Here is a 20,390-nt window from a genome sequence, read left to right as displayed (position 1 = left end):
TTCCAGAGACTTTTTTTCAATGTCATTTTAACCCTGTACATACGTGTAGATAGAGGAATTAAACTGTATATTCTGAATAAATAAAATTATTTCCACCGTGAGAACAGGAAAAGAAAAAAAAAGAAAGAAAGAAAGACGTGTTTCTCAAAAGGGGGATTAGATGGGGAGGGGGGAGGGATAACTCCTGCTGCTTTTCCTCCCCCCGCCCCGCTTCTCGATTTGTTATTTTCAGTGGTACCGTCAGGGAGGACTGTGGGGCCCATGTCGAGGGGCTCCTCAGCAGACTGATCAGGAAGGGGCCCTAAACGCATCGGGGGTGACTTGCCCCATTCTGAAGTAAGTGATGCAGTGCACTTTACAATCTAAAAGGTGGGGGGGCTCCTCCGATGATCCTTCACTGAAATTACTTAAGGCCACCAGGGCTTGTTTGGGACTGCAGCCCTATTGCACACTTCCTTGGGGGGAAAGGTCTATAATGTATCGCCCCCACCCCCTCAACGCAAAAGTTCGCATATCGGCTGGGAAAGCCTATTAGGGGCTGATGCAGGCTCGAGGAAGGGGGGGTCTGTGAAAGATGGGGCTGGGTGGAGGCACCGCTTCTTGTTAAAGCGCCCGTCCTAGCTAAAGGCAGTGGACTGTTTTCAGTAAGGCCTTTACCAAGGCGAGCAACTTTCCAAGGAAAATGACCTTAAGGGATACGGGGGTGGGGGAGGGGGAAATGTGGAGGAAAGAAAGACAACAACAGCACACAAATCTGCCCCTGGGTAAGAGCAGAGGGATCTCTCCCTGTGTCTCTTGTGTTTCTTTATGCCCTCCTGAGCCTACGATAATAGCAATTCTCGGGGAGGAATCCAGGATGCCAGTGACATTTCCTCCGAAAGGAGCAGACCCACACCCCAAAAATAGATGCTTAGAAGGCGGCTGCGCATAGAGCGAGCCTTTTCCTCTCCCTGCCCTGGGTTGAAAACAAAGGGGAGCTACAAAGGGGGGGGGGGCTTTTATTAAGCGATCGTTGTTTTTATCTCCGCCACCTGATTGAAAGCCTCCTTTTCTTCCACCCTCACCCCACCCCACCCACAATACCACCAGAATTAAATTCTGGACGAGCCATCATTGGCTCTCTGCTGGGGGTGGGGAGGGCGCAGTGGGGGAGGGCACGTGGCGAGCGAGAGGGTTCGCCTGAGGCCATGTACGCGGCGCATCCCGGAGCACGCCGGGGTGGGGTGGGGTGGGGTGGGGTGGGGAGCAGGAAGCGTAGGGAATCCGCCTAAAGAAGATGGCGAGGTTTTTTCCCCCCAGAACGCGAGCCTTAGATGGTGCTGCACACAAAGAAGCCCCCCCTCTTCTCTTTTCCCCTTCTCACCCCCCCTCCCCCGCCCCTTCGCTCAACTTGATTAGGCTTTCTTGTAATCACGATTGGGTTCATCCAGCTCCTTTTGGAAGAGCGTATTTAGAAAGGTTCCACGTTAGAAAAACGACTGGTGTGTGTGTGTGGGTGTGGGTGTGCGGGTGTGGGTGTTGTATTTGCATTTCGCCTGTCTTCGTGTTCCTCCGAAACCTCCGTGCCGTAACTCTCGAGGTAAAATAGCAGCAATACATGTGACAGGGGGTTGGTTTTGGTTTTGGTTTTTGTGGGGGGGTTTTAAACAACAACAACAACAACAACAACAACAACAACAACAACAACCACAGAGGATTAGGGGGGAGTTTTTTGTTTTCGTTTTTTAAACCCATAAAAATTACATTTTGTCATCTAAGGGAGTTCAGTAAGAGATGTTTCAGGGTTTGGAGGCAAAACCTGAAACGGCACGTTTGATAGCCGCGAGCAAATTTACCTGTCTCTAATCTCTCGCCCTTTATTCCTCCCTCCCCATTTCTTTCTTTCTTTCTTTTCCCCTGTCATCTTTTGTGTCTTTTCTTTCGTTCTAATTAAGAGGAACGAAGCCTGGTTGTTTTGTAACAGGTTTGGGTGAACAGTATTTGATGATTTGATTTTTTAAAAAAAAAAATGTGTAAAAATAGAAGAAGATCTTTGCTCTTTTGGAATTTTCCTGGTGTGTGTGTGTGTGTGTGTGTGTGTGTGTACGTGTAAATGGAGGAAGCCATGCACAGGATGTCTGACTCCATTGTTCTCACCTCCCCCCACCCCCAGGTCTCCTTCGATGTGCATGGTTCACGCACGCACTCTTTTTGTTGTTCTTGCTGTGGGTATTTAGCCGAACAGGTATATCTTCTGCAGGTATATCGAACAGGTATATCTTCTGCAGCCTGTTAAGCATTAGGGGATTCCCCCTGTTTCTAAAATTGTTCAACCTGGCCTGTTCTGTGGCCTGCTTTCCATTAAAATAACCCTTCGAATGGCTTGGCATTCTTTCTTCTTGTTCTTCTTCTTTTTTCTTTCTGTCTTCCAGTAGAAGAATTCCTTTGGAACGACCCTCTCCTCCGCTCCGCATGTGTCTTTGCTCAATGTACTTTGCTCGATTGTATTATAACCTGATTGTGTGATACCCAGAGGATGGGGGTGGAGGTGTGTGTGGGGGGGTGAGAATCTTTCGAAAAATGTAGGCGTGCCTTGTGGGTAGGGTGTAACGATTTTTATAACGTGATTAAAATACCCCCCTTTGGGGGGGGGCGGGGCGGTCTGTTCTTTTTTGCCCTCGATGCTTGCTTATGTTTGTGTGGAATTGTCCAGTTTGTGATTCAAGGGAGAAGCTCCCCCAACCAGACCATCATGCACTATGCCGGTCGATTTGAGGCCTGACAGCTCTTTCTCTGGGATTTGATTTCTGCTCCGCCCCCTTCTCCTATCTAAGAATGGCGCTAGCCCGCATGATTTTGTCTTTTCCCTGACGGCAGACAACGTGATCATTAAATTGGATGGGGGGGGAGGTCCTAGAAGAAACTGAAGTCTCCCACAAGTCCTGCCTTGTCTAGCAGAGTCTCTGTGCCGATTCCCCCCTAGTTTATTGTTCCGATAAAGGAAATATGCTGCGTGGTGCCCTGACGCGTATATTACGTTATATATTGCAGAGGATGGCAATGTTTTTCTTGGGGTGGGGAGGGAGGTTGGGTCTTCCCTAGCAAAAAGATATAATCAACTGTGCTAGGTAGACTTAACCTCAGGGGCTTCCGATGTTGGTGGGATGGTGAATCTGCTCCGGGTTTCAGCTAGAACCAGTCAGAACTCTCAAGAAGCCATACAAGGTGCTGAACCCATTTTTGGGATACGGTCCGGCACCATGGATAGTTCCTTTACAGTTCGGACTGGTTCGGGCTGAAACCCAGAACTGGTTCACCGCCCCCACTTAAATCGGAGCCACCAGCCCCCACTGCTTAACCTTGCAAAGAGTGCGCCGCCGCCCTTCCCTTCTCGCCGCCCTTTCTAAGAGCCGATGGGGCAGCGCAGGGGGCGGGCGAGGGGGGTGGCCGCGATGTGGAGATCCGAGAGGAGACGCATTCCTGTGGGTGCCGAATGGCTCCAGGGCTGAACCACAAGGCCCTGCGAGAGGGACACAGACCGGAGAGAGCGCGCAGCCCGCAAGCTTCGCCTGCCTTGATCTGGTTCTTCTGGGCTCGGGCTCCACCCAGGACTTCACCCACCCAGCCACCCACAGGCGCATCATCCACCCTGCTCGCCGCCGCCGCCGCCGCCGCCGCGCTCTCGCTTGGCAAGGCCGAGGCGAGGCGAGGTCACGCGCGCTCTCGGCATCCCCCCCACCCCCACGCAGCCCGAGAGACTGAGTGCTTGGATCCGGGAACCACTTTCCCTCCGCGGTGGCCTTCAAGGAATCAAGCGGGGTGGGGGAGGGGCGTTCAAGTTGCAGGACAAAATAATTTCACCTCTGGAACATGGGGAGCCGCCTTCCCCACCACCACCACCAAAAAAAACCACCCTGGCGTCTCCAGATGTGTTGGTCCCGCCAACACCTATCATCCCCAGGAGGATCCTCAGGATTATGGGGGTTGTAGTCCAACACATCTGGAGGACGCCAGGTTGGGGTTCGTTGCTGTAGAGTTAATCTCTTCTCTGTCTCTCACTCACACACACAAACACACACGTAAGCACAATCGCTTGCATGTACAAAGACACCCCAGCTTTGCCCTTGTTCTGTGCGATCGCCTCTTCTGCCGCATCTCCCCCGACAGCACCGGTTACAGAGCTCCTGTGATTCTCCTTTTCAGTTCTTTCTTGGCTTTTGTGTAACCTTTTCTCCCTCCCTCCCTCCCTCCCTCCAGCGCTTCCTCCTCCTCCTCGCCATGGTAGATCCTAATTAGATCCCATGTAAATTCCCCCCCCGTCGAGCTCAATATTCCTTTAATTTGGGGAGGGGGACGACTGCTTCCCGTATACACAGCCAGAAAAACACGCAGTTTGCAGTTTCATCCGGGACCGCCGCTAAAGCTACGCTGAATTGAGTTGTCAATGTGGACTTGCTTCTTTAACAAGCAGCACCACCAACAGCAATGGTTGGACACCAATAAGCCCGTTTTCCCTGCATTGAGGTTTTGGAGTACTGCTCGCTGGGGACCTCTTCCTCCCTCTGCAACAGACCTCTGCAACGTTGGAAGCACAGACAATCAACACACACACACACACACACACACACACACAAATCACCGGCGCTGCTCGTCGTTGCCTGGACATTTGTGCGGCCCAGGACTGTGGGCACATAGATGAAAGAATCGCTCACATCCCCTCCCCTCCTCCACAAGGCGGGGGGGGTTGCCATTGAGGGGGCTGGTATGTAGAATGATAGGTTGTTATTGCACTTTGGCAAATTCACCAAAGTGAGCGAGATGATGGTGGTGGAGAAGCCCTCTCCGTAGGCAGCCATAATTGCAGAACCTGGATTCGTGCAATAACCTGCTTTATAGGTCATTCCTGAACAATGAAGATGGAGGCCCCTGCGTGTGTGTTTTCAGAAATTCTCTCGCGTTACAGATCAATGAGTTTGTTTTATTATTTTAAGACATTGACCATCTGCTTCAGCCTATACACGTCTTCTTCAGTCCGATCGGCATCCCGAAGCGAGCTTTTATAGCAAACCACCAAATGCCAGGCGCGACGGCCGTTTAACCAAATGAAAACACCTTAACGAGCCCGAAACCTTTCATGCCTTCTCTGCGCAAAAGCGCCGGCTGCGGCCTGCCAGTTTGCAAGCTTCGTGGTCTGCAATACGGGCTCTCTGATGGGTCGGCTGTTTCTTTAAAACAAAAACAAAACCAAACAAAACCTTCACTCTCCTGAACCTGATCGGTGCAAGAGGGGAGGCGAGGAGGAAAAGGCAACGGTGTAATCACCCGGAAAACCAGCTCCGGCCTCCATCCAGCGGCACTGCTGCGCTTCAGTTTCTGACGCCGTTTAGCTGCAGCCCAGGATATCCTTACTGGGGAGCAAGATTTACTGAATTCAGCACGTCTTGCTTCTGAGTAGACGTGCATAGGATATTGGGGAGGGGGGGTCTCCTCCAGTGGATATGCTCCTTCCACGTGATTCGCTTCCCTCTCAACTCTTAACATAAAACCTTCTCAGAACAAGCCCCTCCCGGTGCAAGGCAACTCCAAAAAGGCCTGGAAGGAGGAAAGCAGGCCGCCAACCTGGCCTTTGGAGGCCAGGCGCATAAAAGATCGAAGAAGCTGGTAGTGCAGGGGCGGTTCTCCAGGTGTTGCTAGACTACCATTGGCCATCGTGACTGGGGCTGATGAGACTTGTATTCCAACGACATCTGGAGGGCCATAGGATTCCCTCACCCCGTGCTAGCGTTTTCTCTACATTTGGCGGCGGGGGGGGGGGGCGGAGGGGGGCACTACAGTCCAAAACAAACTTTGAAAGCAAGTTGTGGGTGGAGGAGAAAACAGCGACTCTCTGCCTAAAATGCAGGTCCCTATCCAGCGGCTTCCTTTCAAGAATGTTGCTGTTCAGATAATGCCACCAACCCACTTCGTGATACAGACTTATTCCTCCTGATTTCAATGGTATTTACTTCCTAGTAACGCTGCGCAGGGCAGCTGAATAGATCATAACTTGACTTCCTAGTAGTGCGTTTAGGAACAAGATGCGAGACTGTCACCCTTATGTCCAACGTACAAATAATAGTGCCCTTGATTTAAATCAAGCTGTTTCCATGTAGACGTGGGTTAGGATCGCTGTGGTGTGTGTGAGTGAGTGAGTGAATATGTATCAGTGGGCGAGTGGTTTATATCTCAAGTACCTCCTTTGATGGTTCCAACAGCCGAAGTAAATCCTTGCATTGTGAATCATTTACTAAACATCAGAGACAATAGATGAGAGCGTTAATCTTCCACGGGCTGCTTTGTTTAATTGATTGCAATTAAGACCTTGCCCGGCTAATTGCCTTTCGGGTTCCCAAGGGCTTGTCCAACAGGAGACTTCGAAAGAAAGGGGGAGGCAAACCCGAGTCTTTGGTAGGTAGAGGCAGATCTCAAGGAAATTCTATTTGGCTTTGTAAGAATAACAGCATAATCAAGGACAATATTAGATACTGCTGTTCAAATAAATATGCGCCCCACTTTTTTTAATGAAGAGTACAACTTCCGAGGCTCACAGTACTTGGGAGTAAGCTTCAGACCCAGCTAGGCATGCTGTCTTGGAAATAAGCGCTTTTGAAACGGATGGCTCACACCATTCAATGTGATTAGGATCTGGTTATAATTGAAAGCAACGGGGAAGGTCCGTTGGAATTTATGGCAAACTAGGACAGCTAGCTGAGATCTCTATTTTAGAGAGACTACCTCTGAAGTACAGGTGCTGGAGCCAAACAGCTGTGGGGGAGGGGGATTGTTACCTTCATGCATTTTACTGTTGTTTGGGGGTTGTTTATTTGTTTTGATAACGGTGAACCTCCCGGAGAGCCTCTCCCAGTTGAGGGAGTATTATTAATTTAATAAACAAAGTGCCTCGCTTGTGGATTTCCCCAGAAGCCTTTGGCTGTCCGCTGTTGGAGACAAGATGCTGGGTTGGATAGAGCCTTGATCTGAGCGGTGTCCTTACAGCAGGACTCCAAAGGCAGAAATCTAGGGAGCCCGGGAGAGAGAGGGAGAGGGAGAGGGAGAGGGAGAGGGAAGAGCGAACAAACTCAGCAAGGTTGATTTACAGAGTTTGGAGATGAACGAAGTAATACCCGTGGCGAGCCAAAGCGAGGGCTGGCGTTCATAAATGGTGTAGCCCGGAGTCTAGAATGACCCAGCTAGGTTTTCCTCCGTGAAGGTTAAGAATAGCCACCGGTTTATGGTTCAATCCGAGCTTGCCAATGGCCTCTCTTCCTTTGGTCACTGGCTTTCCGCGGGGAGCGTCTGGGGGGGTGGGGGGTGGAGAGGAGCTGGGCCCGAGGCCTGTTTCTCCTTCTTGGGTATCTCCGGCTGCTGCAGCGAACGAGGGATGAGCGGATCGCGGAACGAGAGTTTGACGCGCACGCGCCCAGAAAGCAGGGCCAGTGGCAGCAACTCTTGAATACACGACAACAAAGCCTCCCTGCTCGCCGCCGAGCTTTGGCGGACACGTAACTCTCCCCTGATTTGCTCTGTTCTTAATTCTCGCTCTTCATATCTCCCCCCCACACACCCACACCCACACCGCAAATCAACCCAGACTCCTTTATTTTTTCATTCTTATACCCCCTTTCCTTCCTTCCATTTTTTTTTGTCCTCCCGATTTTGATTTGATCGCTCCTGTTCACATTTCACTTCTGTATTCCCCCCCTTATTTTGATCGCTCCTTTTTTTTTTCTACCCTTTCCCTGCCCCTACATTACATTTTACTCATTGAGTGGTGGTGGTGATGGAGGAGGAGGAGGAAGGAGGGAGGGAGAGAGAAAGAGTGAAAAAAATAATTAAAAAAGGGGTCTAAATAATGGCCGAATTAGCCCTACTGGACAGTTTCAGATGTAACACTCTGTAATAATTATATTGCAGGCTGGATTAGGATGCTATTATCATAATCTGGACGTTTACAATTATCTGTAATTTGCAAAGATGCGCCAGGTCTTGATTACAGCGGTTTTTTTTTTTATCAAGCTAACCATCACTAAACAGTGACAGTAATAACAGCTAATTTTGCTGGCAATATAAGAGGTGCTGGGGTGTGCAAACAATTTCACACCTGGATATGCTCAGTCAACCAAGAATATAGAGACAGAGCTTCTGCCCTGGGACTCAGAAAAATATTCTCTACTGCTCTCTGCACTCTAAAATTTCTTTAGACCCTCTTCTCTGCTTAACAGATTTGCACGGGGGTAAGTTTTGGTTTGGTTTGGCTTCCCCCCCCCCCCCCTTTTTGTTTTGTTTTAAATCCCCCTCGACTTCCGCATAGCCCTTCAGCTGGAAACTCGTCACGATTTAACGATAGTTGCTTTTATTTTTTATTTATTTACTTTAAAACCTGCTCTTGACGATTTCTCGGGCTTTTTTTCCTTACTAGACCAAGGGTGTTTTGTTTGTTTGCCTGCCTGCTAACCTTCTTCTGGGCGCACTGGGCTTTAGGTGGGTGGCCCCGAAATTCCCATCTCTTTTCGCCATCCGTTTACCCCGACATTTTCATGTTCGGTGACTCACCCAGAGGCTCAGAAAGACTGGGGGGGGGGGAGGTATTGAGAGGAGGGTTGTCTCAAAACGGACCGGGTAACGCGGGCGGGGGGGGGTTCGCTATGTTGTCAACATCCATGAGATGTCATTTCGGAAGGAATTTCTAAGAGGTAACTTCACTTCCTTCCAGTTTCTCCTCGGAGTTTTACATTCTAGACCTGTATTATGAGGTGGTCCAATCCTGAGTCATCTGATTGCCTCTCAGTGGTCTAATCCACTGTGTAAACTGGCGTGGGTGGGTGGGTGGAGGAGTGTGCGAGTGGGTGGGTGGGTGTGCCTGGGTTGCAGCTTTCCTGTGGTTGCAACGCATGGTTGCTATGTGTGCATACTTCCTTAGGAGTAAATCCACTAAGTTCAATGGAGCAGTTCGGAGCATGCATGCCTAGAATCGGGCTGCAAACTCCACTGGTTTTTCTCCCAGTTAAATTGACTTCGGATCAAGCTGTTGGAGGCCTGTCCGGACATCCTTTTCTTCCAAAATGGTCAGCTAGGACACCCCTTGGACTGACTTGTAACGCGGGAAAATACCAATTGTACTTTTTCTGTCGGTGTTTGCTCTCCTATCCGAAGCATTTGGATGGGAAATAAATACATCCCACTCTTTCCAAAGGTCCGTGCTGCTTTTACTCTGGCCCCGCGACAAACCTTTCCACACCGCGTTCGCGCGATCTTCTGTTGGAGACCACTTCTAAAAAAGCTGGCGGAGAATCGGGGTAGGGGGGTGGGGGTTGTCAACAGATTTCAATCCGGATTTGCTAATCAGACTGCCGAAATCTGTTCGGCTTGGCTGGATTATGGGGGCTTCTCTTCCTGTTCTGCTGCAGAATCCCCCCCCGCCCCCTCGCTTGACTTCTGCCTGATTTGATGAGTGACTTTTTGAGGTCCCGATTACTTCGGAACCATCCGGATCCGCAAGGGCTCCCCCCACCCGCCCTTTCTAACAGCGTCCCCCCTCTCACCCCCTCACCTTTCCAGGTACCCCTATGAGAATCCTGAGTGGGGGAACTGGGTATTATTTTCGAAGGGTTTTGAGGAAGAGGGGAGGCATTATGTTCTATGTGACAGAAAGAGGTTGCTGGTCATGAACAGCTAAGAGAAAACCCAGGTTTCGAGGGGCCCTACATTCTGGTTGAATGGCAGGATTGTCCAAGTCCTATCTATAGATGACGCTGTTTCGTGATCTGGGTTCTGTCTCTGTCTCTCCCCATTAGCGGGCCTCAGGTGACGCTTTCTGGTGGTGAAGTTCACCAGCCTCGCTGCTGCAAAAACCTACTGCTGGAGATTTCTTCTCTTTCCTTTTTTACCTGCGTGTGTGTGTGTGTGTGTGTGTGTGTGTGTGTGTGTGTGTGTGTGTATACACATCTTAGTTCCACGGCTAACTTCTAAACAGACTTAAAGCAGCACAATGGGGTTGGGTGGAGAAGTTAAATACAACTGCCCATCGCTTTCCACTCCCACCCATACAATCCAAGAACTGGAAGTTGGTGGCAAAGCCAAATAGACAAAGCCACCGAGGCTCCAGAGAAATTGGGGTAACCCAGAAAAGGTGAATGTGCCATCCTGGATGTTTCTGCTGCCTTGTGCCTGTGTGTGGAGGGGAGTGAGGAGAGGAGCGCTTGGGAAAGGTTGTTCTTGAGTGGGGGTTAGCATGTATGAGGATGAATGGATGAAACAGCCCACTCCAGAACCCAGTTAAGCCGAAACGAAACAAAACTGTCTAAGAATTAAGCGGATTTAAGCTTAAAAAATAAATATAACAATCATTAAAATTCACAGGAGTTTTACCACTCATTTCAGGAGGTTGAGACCTACATCCGTGCACACCCCCGCCCTGATCCTAGAGACACATTTACTTACTTAGCAGTAAGGCCTGTTCCTCTTAGTGGCGCTCACTTCTAGAAAGCTTGCTGAGAATTGGGCTCTCTTTAGTCCTACTGACTGGATTGTGGCTTCGCTTTTAGTATCCCCATTTTCCTGTGGTTCCACTGGTTTGGGGGAGATTATCTTTCATCAGGAAATCTTTGGGGACTGGATAAGCTGGCTCTTCCACAAAAGGAACGGCTACTCTTGCTTTAAATGTATGATAGCTTTCCCTCTCTTAACACGAATCTGAATAATTCAGTGAACCCCACAACCAGCTGTACCTCAGAAGCCTCTTCCACTCTTCCTAGCATTATAATTTTGGTTAATTTTCAATTTTAGGTCCTACGTCTCTGCAATTTGTGTATGAATAACAGAATAATTTCCCTCTTTTGTTTCGCCTTTCCTGTTCCTGAATCTAAATAAAGATGGCTTTTTAGTATTAAAAGTGGAAGAAAATTACAGGTAATTATCTTTGACGGTAAAAAACGCTGTAATCAGCGGGCTACATGAAAAATTACTCTAATTATGGCTGCATTTAAGAGAATGGGGAAAAAAACTTCTTATGGATAAAAACCTTAAATTGTCCCCAATGTCTGCTTCAAATTGGATGGCGCTGCAGCTGGGGGCTTTGTTCACAATTGAACCTGGGGAGAGCTGAACCCAAAGTTTCACAGTAGGAATGGGGGAGGGGGGGAGAGAAAGAAAAGAAAACATTTTTTCCCCCGCTCCTATGTAACAAGCGAATGGTAGAAAATGACAAGACTTGATCGGTTTTAAGCCATTCGAAGACTGACTGAGCGTGGAAGTTGCTCAACAAAAAACCGGCGCTGGTATATTGGTAAGTAGTCTTGGCTTTTGTGTCTAATTATAGTGACTGTCCTTTTGCACGACTGTATGTAGCTGTCATTATATGGAGCACTCTGAGGATCTCCATTGACTTCTGATAAATGGCTCAGTGGTTTCAAGGTTCATAATTTGAAGGATGCCCAGGGCTCTAGCCATTAATTCTCGCAGTATGGGGCATCCTGCTGTGTGACGAAAGGGGCTTTTCATGTTTTATGATTTCTCGCCTTTGCACAGCCTAGGAAGGGATATCATTCGCCCTGGACACGGCATTGTGTGAACCAGGCAGCGCTGGCAGAGCCTGGAGAACGTCAGGCAGCTCCAGTCGTCTTCTGGGCGTTTGGGGAACGGGTGGGGTGGGGGGGCGTAATCAAACACATCGACAACACCCACCCCACATACAAAGGCAGGCGACCTCTCAGGCTTTTTGCTGAACCTGCTTCAAGCCAGAAGGAGCAGTGGCGGCTCTGAGATCGGGCGAGGATACTGACGTTGAGACTGAAAGAAAATGCCAGCGATATTTTTTCCAAAATCAAGACTTCGCTTTGCAGGGCAGATAAGGGAGAAAGGATCCAGTCAAGTGCAGTTGTCTTTAGGTGATGCGAAACGGTTTAAATCCACCAGGTTGTGGATCAAGACCAGTCTCCTTAGAAAATATACTTTTTACTGGTTGGGTAGGTAGACACTCACAAAACAGATACGATTTTATGAGTGGTATGCGTGAGTGAGTGAGTTACATAATATTCACCTTTCTATCACTGACTGCTACCTGCTACATGGACATATAGATGAATATGGGTGTGTACACGCACGCACGCACACACGTGCGCACACACATTTTTCCAAAACTTAACATGAACCTTTTGACTATATTCCCTCTACTTAGATTTTAGTAGGCAGCATAATCCAGAACACATTACTTTAGAGCGGTCCTGCTGAAGTCATTGGTACTGTGAGGCTGCGATCCTAGGCACCACTTACTGACAAGATGAGCAAATACCAAGCTACCGCGTTTAGGGTTGGGGTATTTAATCTCTCGCTCCTCTCTCTTTAAGACTTGGGCGGGGGGGGGGGCGAGGAAGAAAGACTATTTTCAAGACACAGAGAAAGGCAGGACTCTTGGACGTTTTGTGGCTTTTACTCTATATATGAAAGGAGACAAAACATACAAAGTATATATACAACTAAAATTCAACAATATGTACAACAAGATTGCTCGGTAGCTCAGAAACCGAGAGCGTGTCGCAGACCATGCGGGGGTGGGGAGAGAAGCGGGATTTTTGCCTAGGATCGAGTGTGGTTTTGTTTGGTTAAGAAGGTTACTTTCCTGGTTCTCTTTCTCTTGGGACATAATTCACAGGGGAAGTTTCTCCATCAGCCTCCCTGAAACCTAGGAGGGCTGCGCAAGTGCCCCGCTCCAATTCATTGACACGGGGCATGCGCACGAGAGTCTGGTCAGTTTCAGGTGCCCTAGTTCCCTACAGGTGGCTTTTACTCAGGTGGAGGAGAGAGAGAAAGAGACAGAGAGAAGCAGACAGACGGGTGGGTTTGCCCTCGCCGCTGTCAGTTCTGCTTCGAGAAAGCATGCAGGGTTTTTTGCTTCGTGGAAGTGTTCTAACTGGCTTAGAAAAATTCCTAACCCTCCACGTTGTCTTCTTTTTCCAAATGATGTTTTCTTCTCCCTTTAAAAGAAAAGAAAAGAAAATGCACCCCCACCCCCACCCCAGCTCCCTTCCCAATCTTACTCTCGATTTATGGAATAAAAATAGGATCGCTTCGTTAGCTTCTTTTTCATTAAACAAATTCTTTTTTAAAGTTGCTGCGTGGACTGGTGGGGGGAAAAAGAGTCTGTAATATTTTTATTATTTTTTTGCTTTGCTTTGACTTGTACTCCCAGAGAGGTTTGGTGCCTCCGAGTCCCAATGGAAACATCCCAAAGAGGAGCATCTGACGTGGGCCACCACGCAAATGGCCTCTTTTCTGCTCGAGATCAATCGCTGAGGTTAAAGGAAAGGGAAAGGCCAGGCCCGCCCCAGTCCGTCTCGCTTGCCACACCTCCACATCCACCCCGGAGCCCCGCGAGCTGGCCTCCTTGGCGAAGCCCTGCTGGAGACGCGGCTTCTCCAGTTAGCTGTTTCTCTTGGCCCGTTCACATCATTTGTGGTCTCTGCATTGTGTCTTGATGTGGAGAAGAGTACCAGTGAGAATAACCAGCCATGTAGCTGTTGGGAGGCATGTTGACTCCTTTAGCAGAGGCCTGAAACGTCCCAGACAGGAGGCAGGCCCGGAGACCGTGGGACAGAGCTGCATTGCGGGCAGGGGGTCGCTCTCGTGGGGGTTGCTGCCTTGCTTGAGCAGCTTCTTGAACTTGGAGCGCTTGTTCTGGAACCAGATCTTCACCTGCAACCAAAAGCAGAAGACATGAGAGGCCTGTAGAGCCAGCTAAGGGCGGGGGGGGGGGGGGGGAGAGAGAGAGAGAGAGAGAGAGAGAGGAGATGAGAGAGAGAGGAGAGAGAGAGAGAGAGAGATGAGAGAGAGGAGAGAGAGGACGAGAGAGGAGAGAGAGAGAGATGAGAGAGAGAGAGAGAGAGAGAGAGAGAGAGGAGTCCTTTGAAATCTTCCCAACTTCCTTCTTATTTGCCTGCGTTCTGTCCTCTCTCTCTCTCTCTGTAGTGCAACATGGCCCTGTGGTGCAACTCCGACGTGCCCTCCTCCTCCTCCTCTCTATTTCATTTCCATTGTTTAAGTCACCTGCAATTTAGGACGTGCTTCGGCAACTGCGTTTTGCATTTTTAAAAAGGCCATTTCCTTCTGTGGGGGCTGCTGCCACGCACACCTTCCACCTCTGCCCGTTGAGGCTTCACACATCCATTGAAGGCACCTACGCACGCAGGTACCTTGCGTACGAGCACAGATACGATAAGGATCAGCTTATAATATACTGCATCATTATAAATATGCAACTACTGTTTTATAATTATCGGTATGTATGTGGAGGGAGGGGGTAAGGAGAGAGAAAGGGCCTTAGTGCATTATTACACTGAAAGATTGTCCACAACCTTGTTCAAGTAGTTTGGAGATATCTCCCAATCCTTCCGCTCATTGAACCATTCTAAAACGGAGCTCAAAGATTCTAGACTCCATGCTGATGCACCCCATGCTAAGGCCCTGAAGCTGAAGTTCATGGTGTCATTAATCTCAATGGGACAAAAGTACAATCCTAAAAGTGCTGCACCAGGCAGAGGTTTTGCTGGTCAGCTGGACTTACTTCCAAGTAAATGAGTGTAGGAAGGGGAGCTACTTCCACTTAACAAGCTTAAGATCAGGCTCCAAAACTGACTGGCAGCTGGCTTCTAAAATTGGTATATATCCAAAACATGTCAATTTTGTTGGATTCCAGCACTGCTGATAAAGACGTAATACATGAGTCGATAAGGAGACCCCCTTCCAGCAGCCCACTTTTCTTGTGTGGGGGAAAAGGCAAGGGCAGTTTGAAATGCTTCTCTGAGCAGACCCATGATCTGTACATTACTGGGAGGTGGGGGTAATCACTTAAAAAACTGGACCAAACTTTAGAAGAAGGAAACCTTTTGAAGAAGAAAGCTTTTGCAATCAGGTAGAACAGGGGGGAAGCAACCTGGTGCCTGCCAGATGTTGTTGGACTACAACTCCCATCATCACCCAAGTATTGGCCATGTGGCTGGGATCAATGGGAACTGTATTCCTAAACGTCTGGAGGGCACCAGGTTTCTTACCCCTGATGTAGTGGAATTGGATGTCATTCAAATAGGCATTTGTACTGCAAGTCTAGTTCTCTTACCCTGCTTTATGTGCTCTAAAGACTCAGATATTCATTTATACATGTTAACGTGTGGTTAATAAAATACAGCTTCAGGCCTTTGCTTGACTTCAAGGTCGCCTTATCACCATAAGTCACCAAATCCCCGATTCATATATGTATTCTCTCTTTTCCTTACATTATTGGCAGCAACCACTGATGTATGCACAGGGTTTATCCTCCCCTCCCCATCCAAAATACTATAAATGCCACCATAACTTTGTAAAAACCCTTTTTTCTTTCTTTCACGAATCCAATTAATCGCTTTACTTTTCTTCCAAGTCAATATTACTTCGTGTGTCATTCAGGCTTAAATTTGCTGAAAACCAAGAACGCACCAACCACATTTAACTGTGGCTTAACTTGCTCTAATTTTGTACATGCTTCCCTTTGATCGTCAGCTCTATCATCACCTTTTGTACATTTCGCCTAAGGGCACCCACTGAATTCCAGTTACTCATCCAGGATAATTTACTATTGAATATTACTAAGGTAGGTGTGCTTTCTTGGGGCCCAGCGGCTGTGTGCCATATTAAATATATTTCCACTGTATTAAACCAGGATGGGGAGTTTGTCTTCGCAGCAGCCCCCTTTTTCCTTTCATTCTTTGTTTCTTTTTTCTTTATTTCTAATTCTTTCTGAACTTTCCCTTATCAGTGCTTATTCTGGCCTTCATGTTTTGACTATACAAATAGATAAATGGCCGCATTGTGGAAATGGTGGACCCAAACTTTTCAAATGTACCACGAAATGCGTCAGGTAGATAGGATGGCAAAGGAAAAAATATTTAGAAGAGTTCGAGTGATATTTCACTCTGGACATTTGAATATGCTTTTGCAATTCACTGGCCCTATTGTAAAGACGTGCTAGATTTATTCTAGCCTTTCGTCAAGGGAAGACATGAGGTGGGTTTTGGGGGGTTGTGGGTTGGGTGGTGCTGCTGCCCTGACATTTGTCTCATCTAGGATCACCAGGAATTACCTGTGTCCTGAGTAGTCCTAGCGAGGCCGCCAGCTCTGCTCTCTCCGGAAGCGCCAGGTACTGGTCTGCTGGAAGCGATGGTTTAAGCCTGTAGCTGGAGACTCGAGTAAATGGTTCGAGGCTTCCGAATCTTCTTCCCTTTCCCATTAAATCTGATCTCCCCATTTTCGATGACTGTGGTTTTTGCTGATCTGCAATCAAAACGTGAAAAAGCATGTTGGAAAGGAAGGGAGTGTGTTCCTTCTAAAAGAAAACCGCTAGTTTTGTTTTGGGTGCTCTACGAGTTGGGGGAGGGGAGGGGAATTTAACAGCATCTATCGACAAAGCCATTTATTGCCATGCCCTTCCATAAAATACTAAAAGGCATTGGAAGGAGGTGGGGGGCAATACGTGAGAAAGGCCACCGAAGCGGCCCTCTGCGATGGAAGATTTAGTTCTACCTGCAAACGGGTCATGTTTGCTTTTCTGACAGGTTTGCCAGCATGGTGCGTTAGCAATTCATAATGCCCCAGTAGACTGCAGCCAAGCAATACTTTGACCAACCAAAAATTACTCCTACTTGAGAGAACAACACAAGTCCCTAATCCATGCAACTCATTAAATTTTATGGAAGACCTGGAAACTAGTTCATGGTGATTACATCTATCTAATATGTAACTATCTTCCCATACACAAAGGCAATCATATACTCTCTGAATTTCTCCTTTAATATTTACATAGATGTCTTTATACACACATCACAGAAATACTTTATCTCCTATAGAAATTGCTCTCCTGTATATTAATCAATCTTCAATCTAAATCTATCTCAATAAATAAATAAATACAGGCCAGCAGGTTCACTGGGATCTGTTTAGACAGACAGACGTATATCCCCAGTCAATGAAGCACAGGTAACAATTAATTTAAAATAGCCACATCCTGTTGCTTCGGTGACATTTGCTTCTTAAGACATTTGCTTTCGATAGCCCAGTAGATAGATGGATTAGCAATTGATACATGGGCTGAATTTATCATGTATTTCCTCTACATAGTAGTTGTGAGGAATTGTGCAAGGGACACATCCTCTCTCTAGTACTGGCAGTAGAACAGGACGCAACAGCCACCAGCAGGCCTGACCTTTCTCCCTCAGGCGCTAATCTTGTCTGTACTCCCTCTTATCATCGCGAGTAAAGCAGCAAAAGGAGCGACGGCCGGGGCCCTTCTGCCTTAGGCTGCTGAGGAATTCCTTCTCGTGGGCAGCCTGGCCCTGGTGCCCAAAGCGCTGCAGTGGCCCGCTGGTGCAGCGGCAGAAGGGAATCGGCCCGCTTGCTCTTCCTGCAGGGCAGGCAGGCAGGCAGGCGCAGGCCCCGCGGAGAGGGCATCAGGGGCTACGCAAACGAACACCTTAGCAAAACACTCCGGCTCCTCAGGACTGCTGGACTGCAGAAGGCCAACGGGGTCTTAGCTAGCGCGTCTGACTCTGTAGCACACAGGCTTGCGATCCACACAGTCCATTGACAGCGCTCAAGCGAATGAAAACGCCTCGCAGTCCCCGAAACAAAACGCGCGTCTGAGGATCCCCACACACCTCGGTGCCGGCCCAGGCCCTGGGCATGTGTGAGCAAGGATCCGGGCGGAAAGTCCGTGAACTGAGGATCCGGGACACGCCGGTGCCGCGAAGGAAGGAAGGAAGGAAGGAAGGAAGGAAGGAAGGAAGGAAGGAGCAGGAGAGGGCTGGAAGTCCTAGGCAGCCTTACTTGAGAGTAAGCCCCATGGATCCGAGGGAAGAGTGGGGGTTACTTTCCGAATAAACATGCACCGGGATCGGGCGGGGCGAGGAGATGTCATTTCAAACAGACGCACAGAGGAGGAAAGGGGGTGGGGAGCGGTGGTTGGATGGCGCTCCAGGCATCTCGGTCCGAAACCGATTTACTTGGAAGCAACGTCCGGTAGATTTACGGGGAACTTACTTCCAAGGAAACGTGTAAAGGGATGAGGAGAAAGCGGGGTGGGGGGTGGGGGAGTGCAGAAAGAAGGAAGGCAGAGAAGCTAGGTAAGAGGCGGAAGGAAGGGAGGACACGGAGAGGTAGGAGAAAGGGGAAGAAGTGAAAGAAGGGAAGAGAGAGAGGCAAGAAAGCGAAAGAAAGAGACAAATGGAAGGAGGAAAGAAGAAAGCGAAGGAAGGCCAGAAGAGAGAGAGAAGAAAAGGGGAAGGAGGAAGGGACAAAGAGAGAGGGAGAGAGAGAGAGAGAGGGAGAGAGAGAGAGGGAGAGAGAAGGGAAAGACAGAACGAGACAAAGGGGAGGCAGGAGGGAAGGGACGAGACGGGGCGCGTTCGGGGGGTGGGGTGGGGGCGCGCGGGGGGCCTCGGCGTGAGCCCTGCGCGGCGGCAGCGGCAGCGGCGGCGGCGGCGGCCGTGGCGCGTGTCCGTGTCACCCACCTGCGTCGTCCGGCCGCGTCTGGCTGCCCGCGCCGCCGCCGCCGCCGCCGCCGCCGCCCGCGCCGCCGCCGTGGTAGGACTGGAGGTAGGGGCTGTGCTGCGAGTGGCTCACGTAGGGGTAGGCGGCGGCGGCGGCGGCGGCGGCGAGCGAGCGGTGGCTGTAGGAGTTGGCGCCGGCGGGCCGGCCGGGTAGGGCGCGGCGGTGGTGGTGGTGGTGGTGGTGGTGGTGCGGGTGCTGGTGGTGCGGGTGCGAGTGCGAGGCGGGCGCCGCCGAGTGCAGGCAGTGGAGCGGGTAGTGGGCGCCCGCCATGGCCGCCGCCGGCGAGTTCTGCTGCTGCTGCTGCTGCTGCTGCTGCTGCTGCGCCGAGTGTGAGGAGCCGCCGCCGGGCGCCTGTGCCACTGGAGGCGGCGGCGGCGGCGGCGGCGGCTGAGGAGGCTGCTGAGGCGCCGGCGCCGGCGGCGGCTGCTGCTGCTGCTGCTGCTGCTGCTGCTGCTGCCCGAACTCCATGAAGGCGGATTTGGACGAGTCCTGCGCTTCCAGCCCGTCAGCCATCGTAGTCATGGTCATCATCCAAGTTGGGCAGCCAGCGACGAGCGCCTCTGCCCGCCGGCTCGTCGCCCCCCTCGCGCTCCCGCCACCTTCGAGGGAGCCTATTAGCCTGCGCCGGGCGGGAATTAGCAACGGGGCTCTCGCTCGCTCGTTCGCGCGCGCGCTATTTCTCCCCCCCCCTCTTTTCTTATTCCCGGTTTTTTTTTTAGGGGCGACTGTGTGTGTGTGTGTGTGTGAGTGAGTGAGTGAGGAGGGGGGTGAGGTGGGAGAAAGGAGAGAGCAATAGGGGGAGAGGGGCCTTGTTAACTGAGGGAGGGGTGGAGGGGAGGAGTGTGCGAGGAGCTGAGGGAGGGAGAGAGGAGAGCGGAGCGAAAGGAATGGGAAGGGAAGGAAGGGAAGCGGGAGGAGGAAGGGGAGGGGGAGGGGGAGGGGGAGGGGGCCAGGAAGCGAGAAAAGAGCAGCAGACGTCGTCCTTCCTGGGGTTCCCCCCCCTCCGAGCGCGCGCTCCTTCCCCTCCGTTCGCAACTTGGGGGCTTCTCTCTCTTTCCCACCCCTCCCTTTTCTCTCTCGCTCGGTTGGGGGTTGTTATTAGCCCTTGAGTTGTTGTGGGGGGGGGTGTTGAAGGTGTGTGTGTGTTTTATTTTTAAACTGGTGGAGCTTAAAGCAGAGATTTTTTTGTTTTTTGTTTTTAAGGTGGAATCTCTTCAAGTTGAGCTTCTGCATAGGCCTGAGGCAAGAGGAGGAGGAGGAGGAGGAAGGGGGGGGGAGAGAACACAGCACACGCACATTCACTCTCTCTCTCTCTCTCTCTCACACACACCACCCCAAAACGCCACAAGTCGAATGGTTTGTCTTCAAAGGGCAGCGCGCTTCCCATTGGTCACTCAACCCCTGACGTCACCGAGCCCGGGCAGTTCTACTGGCGTCTGCGCGAGCCCACCTTCTGCACAACTTCAAAGCTTGGAGGAGCTAGAACCAGCCAGCTAGGCGGGCGCTCTCTCTCTCTGTGTGTGTGTGTGTGTTGTGCTACACCGCAACAAAGGTGCACTCTGAAGCAGCACCCTCTCTTGCAAAGCCAGGCACCCCTTCAATTACATATATCACGAATAGTCACTTTTTCTTCTTTCATTTCAAGATTGCATAAGACGTGATAGAATATGGATGACATGACAGATTCCAGCGTGTCATTCTATTCACAAACCCTTAGACTCAGATGCGTGTGCATTAGGATCCGCAACAACCTTCAGATGTCCTGTTCAGAGCCAAAGCATAAGCGCACTTGCCCCTGGGTA

General features: G+C 50.1%; 1 protein-coding gene across 1 annotated transcript; it reads right to left on the bottom strand.

The window, feature by feature from the left end:
- Window positions 1-13,178: 13,178 nt before the first annotated feature.
- On the bottom strand, window positions 13,179-19,119 carry DLX6 (distal-less homeobox 6). The gene is given in 8 exon segments (XM_063116959.1): window positions 13,179-13,564; window positions 13,566-13,620; window positions 13,622-13,707; window positions 16,127-16,191; window positions 16,194-16,214; window positions 16,217-16,312; window positions 16,767-16,772; window positions 18,549-19,119. Coding segments are annotated over 8 exon segments (1,008 nt in total). The 3' UTR covers window positions 13,179-13,456.
- Window positions 19,120-20,390: the final 1,271 nt, after the last annotated feature.

This window comes from Elgaria multicarinata, chromosome 1, assembly GCF_023053635.1.
Source record: "Elgaria multicarinata webbii isolate HBS135686 ecotype San Diego chromosome 1, rElgMul1.1.pri, whole genome shotgun sequence".
NCBI classification, from domain to species: domain Eukaryota; kingdom Metazoa; phylum Chordata; class Lepidosauria; order Squamata; family Anguidae; genus Elgaria; species Elgaria multicarinata.
The sequence above is the reverse complement of the archived record's forward strand: the minus strand, read 5'-3'. Positions and strand labels throughout refer to the sequence as shown.